The 15,206-nt window shown below is 46.6% G+C and overlaps 1 protein-coding gene across 2 annotated transcripts in view; it reads right to left on the bottom strand.

The window, feature by feature from the left end:
- The window catches only part of BSCL2 (BSCL2 lipid droplet biogenesis associated, seipin), a 41,944-nt gene that overhangs the window by 5,370 nt on the left and 21,368 nt on the right, over positions 1 to 15,206 (bottom strand). For both annotated transcript variants that reach the window (XM_060254154.1, XM_060254146.1), the window contains 6 exons: positions 10,804 to 10,938; positions 9,966 to 10,063; positions 8,616 to 8,757; positions 3,958 to 4,030; positions 2,214 to 2,294; positions 385 to 450 (listed from right to left, as the gene is read on the bottom strand). In XM_060254154.1, coding sequence (XP_060110137.1) covers positions 385 to 450; positions 2,214 to 2,294; positions 3,958 to 4,030; positions 8,616 to 8,757; positions 9,966 to 10,063; positions 10,804 to 10,938 — 595 coding nt within the window. The remainder of the gene's footprint in view (positions 1 to 384; positions 451 to 2,213; positions 2,295 to 3,957; positions 4,031 to 8,615; positions 8,758 to 9,965; positions 10,064 to 10,803; positions 10,939 to 15,206) is intronic.

Raw genomic sequence — 15,206 nt, 5'->3', positions numbered from 1 at the left:
TTGGTGTAGTGGTTAAGTGCGTGGGCTCTTATCTTGGAGAACTGGGTTTGATTCCCCACTCCTCCACTTGCACCTGCTGGAATGGCCTTGGGTCAGCCATAGCTCTCGCAGGAGGTGTCCTTGAAAGGGCAGCTGCTGTGAGAGCCCTCTCCAGCCCCACCCACCTCACAGGGTGTCTGTTGTGGGGGAGGAAGGTAAAGGAGATTGTGAGCCGCTCTGAGATTCAGAGTGGAGGGCAGAGTATAAATCCAATGTCGTCCTCTTCTTCTTGGTCTCTCTCTCTATAGGTATGAGTCTGCAGCAGTGTAGGTTGTGGGGAGCTTTTACATAAAGATCACAAAGCTGCAGCCACCCCTCCCTCCCATTACCTGCCCCCACCTTTACCTAAGCTGGCCTCTGATCCAGAATCAGGATCTCCAGGTTTGCTCTTCTTGGTGTGCATTGTATCAACTGCGTAAAATCAAAAGTAATCAAGAGTCAGCAGGCAAAGACAAGGAGCCCAACTCTATGTAAGCCACATGCATGAAGTTCTGTTGACAGTTTTAACTGTTCCACTTTAAAAAGAAGATGGGGGAGGGAGAGACACCCAAGACTGTATTGAGAGATTCGGGAGTAAAAAGGCAGCAGTGCATGCAAAATCCAACTCTCGGTCTGTCCCCCCCTCCAAAGAAGTTTTGAGGCCCTGTGTTTGAGAAAATGATTTTCAAAGACTGTTAAGTAATTGTCTCCTGCAATCACAGACGCCAGAGAGGGAAATATGACCCAGTATTTGGAGGAGATTCAGTGGCCTGGTTCCTTCCTCATTGGTTAACCATTAATTAAGCCCAAAAGTACCATAATTGTAGGATTATGCAAAAGTTACATGAGTGATACCAGTTCTGCATCAAGAACACCCTGTATTTCTGCATAAATGATGCAAGCAGAGCAGAATTTTGGTATTCTGTTTTAGTGTCATGAAGCCCACATAGGCCAATCACTCTCTCAATGAAACCTAGTCGATAGATTTAAAATGAAAAGGGGAGAACTATTTCACTGACTGAATTCCTTGGAGGTAGGGCAGGATAAAAATATTAGCAATACAGATCAGAATATTATCTTACAAGGAATACATAAATGTGGCTTTTAAGGCTAAAACAGTTTCCTTCACCCACCCTGGGGCTCCTAGTGGCCTCCATTCTAAGGGATGGACTAGGACCTCTCCCCCACACACCCACCTCAGCAACAGCACAGCACCAGGTGTTTCCAGATCATTAGGTTGGGGGCATCAGAGGTATCCTGGGGCTATGCTAGACTAAACAGGGCAACCCTATTGACGAGGAGGAGGAGGAGGACCGCAGATTTTTATGCCGCCCTTCTCTCTGAATCAAAGTCTCAGAGCGACTTACAATCTCCTACATCTTCTCTCCCCACAACAGACACCCTGTGAGGTGGGTGGGGCTGGAGAGGGCTCTCACAGCAGCTGCCCTTTCAAGGACAATCTCTGCGATAGCTATGGCTGACCCAAGGCCATTCCAGCAGGTGCAAGTGGAGGAGTGGGGCATCAAACCGGGTTCTCCCAGAGAAGAGTGTGCGCACTTAACCACTACACCAATCTGTAGCTCCCCACAGCAGCATGCTCCTGGGCGTTAAAAGCAGATCTCCATCTCCATCATTATGCAACTGGGGTTGTCCTCCATTGCACTGAGTTCCACCCCAAGTTTGGAAACTACCGTATTTTTCGCTCCATAAGACGCACCTGAACATAAGACGCAGCTAGTTTTTAGAGCCGTTTGTGTGAATTTAGAGGCATTTGTGTGAATTTTTTGCAGTATTCGCTCCTTAAGACGCACACACTTTTCCCTCCACTTTTTGGGGGGGAGAAAGTGAGTCTTATGGTGCAAAAAATACTGTATTTCATGATGGAATCCATTCCCACCAGAGGTGCCAAGGCCATTGGCAGAGGTGCCCACCCAGATGGCCAAGCTGTCCCAGGGCAAACATTCACTCCTGACAATTGTCTGTTCTTAAATCCTTCCCCAAATCTAATCCTGTGGATTTTAAACACCACAAAACCTTTTCTCTCATGCACACATGCATGCACAACCAGACTTCTTTGGGGCATCTGGAAAGTCCCTTGGGAAACGGAATGCTGAGGAAGATGGACTTCCCAGTCCAATCCCACTGCAGACTTATGCCCTTAAGAGGTCCGAGTTCCGCTGAAGAAAAGCTCATACCTGCTCCTGACAGCTCTGTGCCTTCAGCAGCCCCCACGTCTTCAGGTTGTGCTGGGGGAACCTCTTCTGCTTCCTCAAGGCCTGCAGAACCAGTGGGAAGGGTGTGAGAGAGAGACTGGCTGTTGACATGCTAAACTGGTGTATGCATCACTTGTTTTGCGTTCCAGCTTTTAAACGTCAGCTTAGTTCTCATCTCAAAACCACACCGACCGTAGCCCTTCTTTGCACAATACATGATCACCATATAGAAACCACAGCCACAAGACACACCTGCGGCCTTCAGCTTAAGCTCAGGAGAGGCCTATCCATGGCTAGTAGCCATGCTGGCTCTGGGAAGCCTCCCTAATAAGAACTGGTGTAGCACAGTGGTTAGAGTGTTGGACTAGAAGCATGGAGTCCTGGCTTCAAATCCGCACCTAGGCATGCCGACCTGAGCCCTTTGGTGAGAAAAAATTCAATAGACAGAAGGAGAAAGCTTCAAGTTCAGGAGCAGAGCAAACATGGCCATTTAACTCACATGGAAAGATCCTAGTGGGCCTCTACCTTGGAGGACTGCTGAGCAACCAGAAGCAACCAGAGTCAAGTCCCAACAGCTCTGCAGGGGCCACTCAATCTGGCTTGCTCTGGAGTTATTTTGACTTCCCATTCCACACCTGGTCAGAGGTAGGGCCACTGTCCCCATTCCCTGCTTGGGGGCTTCCAAAAGGCATTAAGTGTCTAGCATGGGCCAAAGGGCAAAAGCCAATTGCCTTATAACCTGCAGCCCTAAGAGAGATAGATCCAAAATCAATGTTGGAGTCAAGCTAAGCATTTTTTCATTCTGCCTAATGCTGGTGTTTTGGTAAGCTGCTTTGAATCACCAGCAGGATGTAAATACCCAAACAAGTTGGTTAGCCCTTTTGGTACCACCGAGATACTGGACGAGATGGATTTCTGGTCTTGATCTGGGAAGGCTCATTTTATGCTCTTAACCATGGTGTGGGTTGGAAGCTCAAAGCAAGCGGCAAACTATGGTTTAAAAGCTGCTAGCCTGTTTTTGGTCTCCATAAGCTCAGAAGGCCCTGACCTCTGAGTGTTGGTGGCTGCTGGAGGCAGAACACCAGACCGTACTCTGGTTTGTCGAGTCAGAAATCACAGCAAACTATACTTAGCACCAACAATGTTAAGCCCGCTTCAAATAGTGGTTTCCAGTTCTAGTTAGCCACAGCCAATCATGCCAGCTCATCGTTTAGATTACCTGAATACTGATTGGCAGGGGTCCCCAACATGGCACCCCTGGGTGCCACAGAGCTTGCTGATACATTTCTTGTTGTTTGCCCAGCGTGTTTAGAAAGTGAGCAGGGCTATTAGCTGTGCAATTTTTTAAAAAAAACATCAGCTGCCCATACAGCACAAGGACCATCACTGTGTGACTGAAGGTAAGCCGCTGCAGCCATGTTGTGACTGGCTCCACCCCCTGTGACAGCCATTTTGTGGTTGCACCCTCTGTACTTGTCATAATTCCAAAGGACCCTGTAGACTCAAAAAGGCTGGGGACCCCTGGTTTAGAGTAATCCCTGAACTGTACCATAGATGGCAACATTTTGGAAGGACGAGGGCTGACACATATTCATCCCCATGCGTAAATTGAAGGAACATGGGAGCACTATGTAAAGTGAGATTATCACTTGCTTTGCACATACACATCCTCTCCCTCCCTACACATTGCCTTACCCTCTTGACTCTGTTCCCATGCCCACATTACCTGCTTTGGGAACCACGACCCGCCTGCGTACATCTTCTCGCTGCTGTGGTCCGGAGCTTTCATCGCCCAATACCTACAAGAGGGCACAGAAGATTGGCAGTGAACACCCTGGTCTGAATGCCACCTGCAACCACACACTTCATTACATATACTAAACCCATCTTTGACTATATTTTAAATTATTACTTTTTTCTAATGGCAAACTAGAATGATGTTTATAATGTATGTTACATGTTAAAAAGTATTAGGTGGACAAGAACACCTCTGGGAAAGACATGTTCTCAGTTTAACCCAGGCTTGCAAGCAATAGACCAATTAACACACTCTATTTATTGCCTTATGACACTCTCACCGTCATTCTCCCATTCTGACGTGTTACTGTTTTATTGGTTTCCCATGCAAATGCTATCAGGCCAAATGTTCTTTCAATTTGTGAATTTCACTATTTTGCCACTGGATTCTAACTTTGTACCACTTTGCATTCTTAACCACTGCTCACAAGATGTATGTAGCTCTGCTCACTGCACCCCATTTCATTGTCTGATGAAGTCTGCATGCATACGAAAGCTTACATTCTAAATAAAATTTTGTTGGTCTTAAAGGTGCTACTGGACTCCTATTTTGTTCTATTGCTTCAACACGGCTGCCCACCTGAATCTACACACCTCACTGTCCCAAATGAAACTGGAAGCCTAGCTTTAATTAAGTAAACTATATTCAGTTATTCTAGCTGTAATGGTCTAGTTTGGATTGGTGCTAAAATGCTCTGGCAAGCATTTGGAGGGACTGAAGAATTTGAATAAATCAGAGGATGAGAGAAATAGGGCTAGAGGGGCAGAGTGGCATTGCAGTAGCGTAGCACTAGCGGCACCATGCTGCAAAGGGTTATAGTGCCGGACTAGGCCTGGGGAGATACGGAGCCAAAATTCCCACTCCACCATGAACCTCACTTGGGCTAGTCACTCTCTCAACCTAACCTACCTCACTGCAAGGATAAAATGGGCATGAATGAGACTCTTGTGCTCTGTGAAGGAAGGATTGCATAAAAAAATGTGGCAGCGAGATAAAAGGGTACAGAAGACCTTCTTTCCTTCACTGCCCTCTTTAGGTTTTTCAAGAGAGACCATTTCAGACTTTCTACTTCAGTTGTGAGAACTTACACTCTCTTCCTTTTCTCTCCCCAGCAGCATTAAGCAAGGCTGTGAATGTTTTGACAGTTGCCTGGAGATGACTAAAGGACAACACCCTGGTCTAGATAAAGAATTTCAGGTTGATGGAACAGCTAATCAACAAACCTGCATTTCCTTGTGTGAGGATACTGTGGCATCAGGGAGCTGGAAAGGGGTGAGACACCTTTAAGAGGTGCACAGCCTCATGAAATAGCCTGTTTTGAATGGGACTAAGTTCTCCTGAAAGAGGAGCAGGCTTCAAGCATGGGGAGGTGATATTACAGCTGTGCCTACAGATGGGGCTCCAGGTCTTACTTATGACAAGTGGCACCTGTGACGGACTCAGGAACTTAGCCTGAGAGCTGGGGAACAGGCTTGCAGCTATTGGCTGGAACGTTGCTATTGGCTAGCAACAAAAAAGTAACAATATGAGGTTTGCTTAGCAGTGGAACACCTCAGGATTTGAGTCTTAGCTGAGGAGTCTTTGAGTTAGGTCTTCAGAGAAGGAGAAGGGAAGACTGTGGGCTTAGGCCGGTCAGTTGTAAAGGCAATTGGACAAGGGGGCTGAGAGCAGCCAGAGAGGCTGGGCTCCTTGTGGGAGACAGAGCTAAGTAGTCTCTGTCTGAAAGAGTGTTTTCAGGCAGCACATCTGGCAATCTCTGTGTACAAATAGATCACACAAAGACACACTGAAGGGAGAACTGGATTCTGGTGGTCAGCAGGGTTACCCAAGACTCAGACCAGTAGACTAGCTGTGAGGCTGAGACACATCAGTATTGAGGGGTGAGAGTCCTGGAAGTTAGCTAGTTGGGTGTCTGTGAGGGAGAATATACTGGCACCAGTCAAGAGTTCTATGTGTGTGTATGAGGAGTGATTGTAGTTTGTTATTTTTATGATTTAAGTAGCCAGAGAACAGGGCTATTACAACTGAACTAACAGCATTCTAAGCACCCAGAAGGTACAGCCTGCCTGAAGTAGAATTCAGTTAAATTCTGAAGTCCGCCTGTTTGTTAGTGTTTTAAAGATCTTCTGCCAGTGTTATTTGTTATATTTTACCTCATCCTGATAAAATCTCTACTTTCAGTAATTGATTATTTGCCAGCGTTCTGCTGCCAACTGATTCTTTGTTATTGCTTAGTTTTAATCAATATTATTTTTATCCCTCTCTCTTGCCTTTTGTTATCTAATAAATATTTTTGTGGTTTTGAATTTTAAAATCATTTGGTGCCTAATTTTGAGGAGTCTGACAGGATTTCTGTGAGTGTGACTGAGGGAAGGTGACTGGGGAAAAATTTAATGTGGTCGCCCTCCCAGGTAGACTCTGACTGGCTCCCTCACAATGGCACTGCCCACTTTGAAAAGGCCAGTTAATCCCTCAAGTGGTTGCCTGAGGCATCAAATCAGCTGAAAGTAGTGTACGGGAAGCAGCAGCCACAGGTATGGTGGGTGCCTACCATCACCTCCCAGGTCTGTACAGGTGCCAACATATTAGGGGTGCCAATCTCCAAGTGGTTCCTGGAGATCTCCCTGAATTATAACTGGTTTCCAGACAACAGAGATCAGTTCCGAGAAAATGGCTGCTTTAGAAGCTGAACTCTATGGCAGGGTTTCCTATTTGCTGGGTCACGGAAGCCTCAATACCAGGTCGCCAAGGGTGGCCTGACAGCCCCCACCCTTCCATTTATCTTTGGTGCTGCATGCTGCGTCGCTCTCCAGCCTCTGCCCCCTTGGCCGCCTGTAGCACTCAGAAGAAGAAGAAGAAGACTGCAGATTTATACCCCGCCCTTCTCTCTGAATCAGAGAGGCTTACAATCTCCTATATCTTCTCCCCCCACAACAGACACCCTGTGAGGTGGGTGGGACTGAGAGGGCTCTCACAGCAGCTGCCCTTTCAAGGACAACTCCTGTGATAGCTATGGCTAACCCAAGGCCATTCCAGAGAGCGCTACAGACACTGCGCGCTGGCCAGAAGCCCTCCCTCATCCCTCTCTGATGTTTGGAAACATCAGAGAGGGCGGGGAAAGCTCCCGGCCAGCATGTAGTGTCTGTATCGCTCTCTAATTGTTCTCCGCTTGGACCATGGGGAGAGAACCGGGCCACGGAGGGAAAGTTTGGGAAAGCCTGCTCTATGGTATTACAGCCTCTCATCCTCAAACCCTTCCCTCCTCAGTAAAATCTCCAGGCATTTCACAACCCAGAGTGGGCAAGACCATGCCGAAGGTAAATTGCAGTACACTTGGAGCTGGTGAGGGCGGCAGCAGAGAAGACAGGTCCCCTCCCCCTCATCAGGCTCCAGAATGGGCCATGAAAGTTGGGCAACATCTGAGGGGACAAGCACAGCAGGAGGACACACGGTGTAGCCAAATGCACTGAACTCGCCCTACACTCGACCTTTCCTGGGAAGTGCAACTTGCCTACTATTATCTGTGCTTTTACCACAGCCAGTTTAGATTACTGCAATGTCCTTTGCGTAGAGTTATCCTAAACAGACTGCTCTGAAACATCGACTAGTTCAGAGTCCAGAAGAAGGGCTGCTGTTCTGTTATGTATTAGAGAACATCTTGCCAGTTTGGAAAAAGTTACACCAGCTGCCTCAGGGTACAACCCCAATGTTGGGGCTTCAAAAATGATGACCCAGTAGAAAGTCACTTGTTACTTCAGATCTTCCTTAGAGGCCATGCTCTGCTTCCCACCACATTCAAAGCCTAGACAGGAAAGAATGTCAGCAACAGGGCCTTCTCAGTGGGAATGCCCTGAATTCCCCGCCTGTAGAAATCTCACCTGGCACTGTGATGTGTCCAGGGCTTTTTTTGTAGCAGGAAGTCCTTTGCATATTAGGCCACACACCCCTGATGTAGCCAATCCTCCAAGAGTTTACAGGGCTCTTAGTACAGATTCTACTGTAAGTTCCAGGAGGATTGGCTACATCAGTGTGTGGCTTAATATGCAATAAAACAAAAGCTGTTGAGGATTTTAAATTTTTAGACATGTTACTGTTCCATGAGGGGGTTAGATAAAAATATGGAGCAGAGGTCCATCAGTGGCTATTAGCCACAGTGTGTGTGTGTGTGTGTGTATATATATATATATATTTGGCCGCTGTGTGACACAGAATGTTGGACTGGATGGGCCATTGGCCTGATCTAACATGGCTTCTCTTATGTTCTTATGCTGTTTTTTGTTATTTTATTGTTGTGTTATGGCTTTTTTATGCTGTTAATCATTTAGTGCCACAGTCTTGAATTACCATTTGTTTAGAAAAACACAACTAGAAGCTTGCTTTCCCCCCTAAAGCAAATAAAATTCAACACAGGACAGATGCCGAGAATGCACAAGTTCCATGTGGCACAGAACTTCCAATAAAGAAGATGTGCTGAGAAACAGTTCAAAGATTTCCTCCAGCCAGGGAATTTCTCACAAGCAGCAGCTCCCCACAACTCTGTGTCTCCCTCCCCCCATCTCACCCCCAAGCAAAGTCTCATCTCCCACCTGAACAGAAAGTGAGTCTCGGGGCCAGACGCTGCCCCAGATCCACTGCAGATAGCTGAAAAGGACGAGGACGCTGAGGAAAACAAAGTTGCTGGTCACACCCAAGATGGCAGAGGTGACTGGGAAGTTGTAGAGCAGGTACCTGTGAGACAGGGACCAAGAAGGAAGAGAAGTTACTGTTATGCAGCGGTCCAGTCCTTCATGCTGTGCTTTCGTAAGTTATTTCAACATCCCTCTATTCCCAGGAACTCTGTAGGAAAGCCACAAAATACCAAGAAGGGGAAGACTCCTGGCCCTGAGAGAGACAGAGAGAGACAAAGCACTCTCATTACCAGAACAGATCTAAGGCAGAGGTGCCCAATCTTTTTAAGCCTGTGGGCTCCTTTAGAATTCTGACACAGGGTGGGGGGCACAACCTCAAAATGGCTGCCGAAGCAGCCAGAGCCAACTACAAACTATGCACAGCCAAATGAGGTCTCTAGTAGTCAATCAGAAGCCCTACTGGGCAAAAGCCCAACTACTTCCTAAAAACAATTGGTGGGCATTAGAAAAGGTGTCAGTATGCACTCTGACACCCTTTGGCACCGTGTTGGGGACCCTGATCTATAGACTCCAGCTTGATATTCTCAAGTCTCATAGAAACTTTTTCTCCTTACTCTACAGGCCCAGGAAATGTTTCCGAACACTCCAAACTGCGATGGAAATTTATAAAATTATGCACAGGGTGCAGAGTTGGCAGAGAGAACTTTTTCTCCTTCTCCCAGAATACCAGAACTCAAGGGCAACCAATGAGCAGTAGGTTCAGGACAGGCAAAAGGAAATACTACTTTACACAGAGAGTCATTAAAATGCGGAATTCGCTGCCAGAGAATGTAGCGATGGTCACAAGAATAAACAGCGATAGAATGGGATTAAATGAATTAATAGATAAAGCTATAAATGGTTACTAGCCATGGCGACTGGGGGGAACCTCCATGTTCAGAGGCAATCAATCTCTGAATCCCAGTGCCAGGAGCAAAATTAGGGGGAAGGGCTTAGCCTCTATGCCATTGTTGGCCTTCCAGAGGAACTAGATGGTCACTGTGTGATACAGGATGCCAGACTAGGTGGACATCTGGTTTAATCCAGCAGGACTCTCCTTATGCTGTTATGAAGAATAACTTGTTTGTTTTTATTTTTATTTATGTCAGTTAAAGTGTATAATGTCAAGGTATCAACCTTTGGGGTCCAAGACTTCTGTCCATAAGAGAGGGCCACCTAGGAAACCTCTCAAGAGAAGTTTTCCCAATCCCAGTCAAGATACCTCCACACATCACCCTATATATTACATGCCGGCTGCTCAGTCCTTACCGCAAACCAGTGAAGTGAGCATGAATTCGTAGCTGGGCCCCATAGATCTGGATTTTCTTGCTCTGGATCTCAATCAAGGCGCCAATTGTCGGAGAGTACTAGAAAGAAAGACGGAGACACCAAGTCAGTAAGCAACCCAGCCCTTACGAAGAGAGCAAGAGCCCTCCTCCCTACAAAGTGCAAGGAAATTCCCCCACTGAACTCCCCCCATAACAGATCTGCTCATTATGCATCTTGAAAGGATTCCCACCCTAATTAGAGCTCATCTCTCCTGCCTGCCCTTGAATCTTATCCAAACCTGAGACTTTTTGCAGAACTTTAGACAAAAACCTGCCAGAACCAGAGTTGGGGGTTTTTTTATCCATGGCCTCAACTGCTAATAAATTTTACTAGCATTCAGTATGGCCAGGGCTTTTTTGTAGAAGGGAATCTTTTTACAGTCAGAGTTGTTTCAGCAGTAGAATCAGCTACTGAGGGAGGTGGTGCGCTTCCACTCATTGGCAATCTTTAAGCAGCGGCTGGACAAACACTTGTGTAGGCTGATCCTGCATTGAGCAGGGAGTTGGACTAGATGGGCTGCATGGTCTCTGTGATTCTATGATTTTATGACCCACAAACAGTATTCAGCATGAACTAGTTAGATCTGTAGACTGGAAACTCTCCAGAAGTCATGGGGACATTAGATGTTCCCAACTCAAACATCTAATAGGCAGAGGCAAACTTTGCAAGCCCTGAGGTGGGAAGAAGAGATTGGCCTTAAGTGGCACTACACAAGAGTCTGTATCTGGGGAGTTGCAGACCTCCAAGAGCCAGGGGTCTGAACCCTGCTTCCCCTCACCGAGTCCTCCTTGTAATCTGAAAACAGTTCGACCTCCACCGTTTGCTTCTGTTCTGAAAAACCCGACAAGAAGAGGCCAGCAAAAGTCACGGTGTCCAGGGTCTGCAGTAGGTCTGAACGGTAGTGTAGCATAGCCTACAGCAAAGAAATAAACATGTTTGATATGCTTTCACTGATATTTTGCTTTGAATTTTACACTTCAGAACTTTTGAAAATCAAGTGCATTAAAAAAAAGTACAACCAATAGGTCACACAATTTACTGTTTTTGATGACAAACATTTTGAGCTGGCTGGCTTGAATAAGAGTTAAACAGATGGCAGCACTCCTTCTTTATGTGATGCATCTTTAGAGGCAAGGCAGGTAGCCACCAGAAAACAGGGCCTTTTTGATAGTGGCTCCTCAACTAGGGAATTCAATCCCATGCTTGTTTTCTTGGCACTACAACTGTAGAATGATAAGGACCAGGTAAAAGCTACTCCCTGCTCCCTCCAGACTTTTGTTGGAATGTTTCTTTCACTGATTCTCTTTGCAAGTTCATGTAGGTTTTTATGCATAGTAGTAGTGGTTTTACTGCAAGATTTCTTGTTAAACATTTAAAATCTTTTTGAGGCTGCTGCATTGAGCACTGATTTTTATTACACTGGTTTATATGCTATAAACCACCTTGGAAGTTGCCACAGATCAAGCCAACCACAGATCAGCCTATAAACCTTTTCAATCAATACATTTATGAATATGTTTAACACAATTATGAGCCCATCTTTGTTCAAGGTAACTGGCTTGGTGTGGTGTAACGCAGGATAAAACCATCTGTAACTACAAGGGTGAAATGAACCATCCATATTCAGAAGTAGCCTAGCTGTCAATGCCTTTTTCTAGCAGCAGCGCAAGAAAGTTTGGGCCACTAACATCCTGGCAGGTTTTCCAGGTTGGCTACTGTGACAAATAGGAAGCTGCACTTAGAATCATAGAATCAGAGTTGGAAGGGACCTCTAGGATCATCTAGTCCAACCCCCTGTACAATGCAGGAAACTCACAAATACCACCCCCCCTAAATTCACAGGATCTTCATTGTGGTCAGATGGCCATCTAGCCTTTGTTTAAAAACCTCCAAGGAAAGAGAGCCCACCACCTCCTGAGGAAGCCTGTTCAACTGAGGAACTGCTCTAACAATCAAGAAGTTCTTCCTAATGTTGAGCCGGAAACACTTTTGATTTAATTTCAACCCACTGGTTCTGGTCCTACCTTCTGGGGCCACAGAAAACAATTCCACACCATCCTCTATATGACAGCCCTTCAAGTACTTGAAGATGGTGATTGTATCACCTCTCAGCCGCCTCCTCTCCAGGCTAAATATGCCCAGCTCCTTCAACCTTTCCTCATGGGACTTCGTCTCCAGACCCTTCACCATCTTCGTTGCCCTCCTCTGGACCTGTTCTAGCTTGTCTATATCCTTCTTAAAATGTGGGCTTCTGGCCCAATTAATCAGGACTCTTCTTACACAGTATATCTGGTACCACAGTCTGAAGCCTTCATAGAAGCCATATTATCTAAACACAGTTTTTGTATACATGCATTTCTAAAGGAAAGCAATATGGACTTAGAAGATAAAGTTCCTAGCCCTCAAGATGCAAAGCCAAAGAGAGATGATGATGATATTGGGTTTACACCCCGCCTTTCATTTTGAATCTCAGAGTCTCGGAGCAGCTCACAATCTCCTCCCCTACAACTGACACCCTGCGAGGTGAGGTGGGTGGGGTTAAGAGAGCTCTCCCTGAAGCTGCCCTTTCAAGGTCAGCTCTGCAAGAGCTATGGTTAACCCAAGGCCATTCCAGTAGCTGCAGGTGGAGGAATGGAGAATCAAACCCAGTTCTCCCAGATAAGAGTCCACGCACTTAACCACTACACCTAACTTCCTGCCATGGCTTCAAAGTTTCTATCTTAAACCTCAGATACTTCCTGGAATATATTCGATTCTTAGACAGCTGTCTTTTGGTTATAATAGAATGACATGTGTTTCTGTACTTCTGAGACACTGCCTGCCGATGCAGAAGTACCTTCCCTCTTCTGGGGATGGCCTGTCTTTCATGCTTTTGCAGCTAACAGAAGCCACACTTTTATTATATGTATGGAAAGAAAATATACAAGATATACCTTCCTAATCAAAAAATCAGGAGAGAAAAAAAGAATTAAAACATTAGAAAAAGTGGAGCATTGCAGTGAGAGGCTCTCCCCCCCCCCCCACATTTGTTTCAAGGATACCACATGCTGGCAGGAAAAAACAGGCATATTTGGTTATCATCTCACTAATTCAAAGCTTTACACATCTGTGCCATGTGCCAAAGCTTCCTTGGCATTTTTATCCTGCACCGTATTCTTTACATAGAAAAAACATTGCTTTTGGTGCATACTGGCCTTTGACACCTTGCTAGATAGGAAAGTGTCAAGGACAGTAATGCTGGGGGACCCACAAGCATGCACACTGCCGCCACCTCCTCCAGCCTCTGTGCAGACAGATATGGAACATAAGAGAAGCCATGTTGGATCAGGCCAATGACCCATCCAGTCCAACATTCTGGGTCACACAGTGGCCAAAAAAAACAGGCGCCATCAGGAGGTCCATCAGTGGGGCCAGGACACTAGAAGCCCTCCCACTATTGCCTCCCCAAGCACCAAGAATACACAGCATCACTTGCCCCAGAAGGATAATTCCAACAATAGGATTTCCACACTATAAATTGGTGTTTTTATCGGAAGCAAAGGATGGAGCAATTCTGAATTTGCCTTTTTTCAGATGCTTGTTGCTCCACACTCTTTTGTGCAGTCGGCCAAATGCACGGTTTGCCTTTGCCAGCCTGTTGTCAATCTCCTTGTCGATCTTGGCATCTGAGGAGATGATGCACCCCAGGTAGCTGAACTGCTGGACTGTCTTCAGAACTGATTCACCCACAGTGATGCAGGGAGGGTGATAATCTTCCTGGGGTGCAGGCTGGTGGAGAACTTCTGTCTTCTTCAGACTAACTTCTAGGCCGAATAGCTTGGCAGCCTCTGCAAAGCAGGACGTCATATGCTGCAGAGCTGATACCGAGTGGGAGACGAGTGCAGCATCATCAGCAAACAGTAGCTCTCGGATGAGTTTTTCCATTGTCTTGGAGTGTGCCCTTAGTCGCCTCAGGTTGAACAGGCTGCCATCGGTGCGATAGCGGATGTAGACACCATCGTCCTCATCTAGATCTACTGCGGCTCTTTGAAGCATCATGCTAAAGAAGATCGTAAAGAGAGTTGGCGCGAGAACGCAGCCTTGCTTTACACCTGTGCCTATTGGGAAGGGCTCCGAGAGGTCGTTGCAGTGTCTGACTTGGCCTCGCTGGTCTTCGTGTAGCTGGATGATCATGCTGAGGAACCTTGGGGGACATCCTAAACGTTCCAAGATTTGCCACAGGCCTTTCCTGCTAACGGTATCGAAAGCTTTGGTAAGGTCGACAAAAGTCACATACAGACCCTTGTTCTGTTCCCTGCATTTCTCTTGGAGCTGCCTGAGAACAAATACCATGTCGGTGGTGCTCCTGTTAGCTCTGAAGCCGCACTGGCTCTCTGGGAGGAGTTCTTCTGCAATGGTGGGCACCAGTCTGTTCAGGAGTATTCTGGCAAGGATTTTGCCTGCGATGGAGAGCAGGGTTATCCCCCGGTAGTTGGAGCAGTCTGACTTTTCCCCTTTGTTCTTGTATAGGGTGATGATGATTGCATCGCGAAAGTCCTGTGGTAATTTGCCTTGTTCCCAGCAGGTGACAAGTACTTTGTGAAGTGAGCTATGTAGTACTGTGCCCCCATGCTTCCAGATCTCTGGTGGAATTCCATCAACTCCTGCTGCCTTGCCACTTTTCAGTTGCTTGATGGCTTTAACAGTCTCTTCTAGGGTGGGGATCTCATCCAACTCTGTTTTCACCGGTTGAAGTGGGGTGAGGTGGATTGCTGAATCTTGAACTACGCGGTTGGCACTGAAGAGAACCTGAAAATACTCCGACCACCGGTTCAGTATGGATGCCTTGTCTGTGAGGAGCACTTGGCCGTCTGCACTATGCAAGGGACTCTGAGCCTGATATGATGGACCATATACTGCCTTCAGGGCTTCGTAGAACCCTCTTAAATCACCAGTGTCTGCACACAGCTGGGTTCTCTCTGCGAGCTTGGTCCACCACTCGTTCTGAATGTCTCGAAGCTTGCGCTGGAGGTTGCTACATGCAGCGCGAAAGGTTGCTTTTTTCCCAGGACAGGAGGGCTGAGCAAGATGTGCTTGGTAGGCAGATCTCTTTTTTGCCAGTAATTCTTGGATCTCTTGATTGTTCTCATCAAACCAGTCCTTGTTCTTCCTTGTGGAGAACCCGAGGACTTCTTCAGAGAT

The sequence above is a fragment of the Heteronotia binoei genome, chromosome 1, assembly GCF_032191835.1.
Source record: "Heteronotia binoei isolate CCM8104 ecotype False Entrance Well chromosome 1, APGP_CSIRO_Hbin_v1, whole genome shotgun sequence".
Taxonomy (NCBI): Eukaryota; Metazoa; Chordata; class Lepidosauria; order Squamata; family Gekkonidae; genus Heteronotia; species Heteronotia binoei.
The sequence above is the reverse complement of the archived record's forward strand: the minus strand, read 5'-3'. Positions and strand labels throughout refer to the sequence as shown.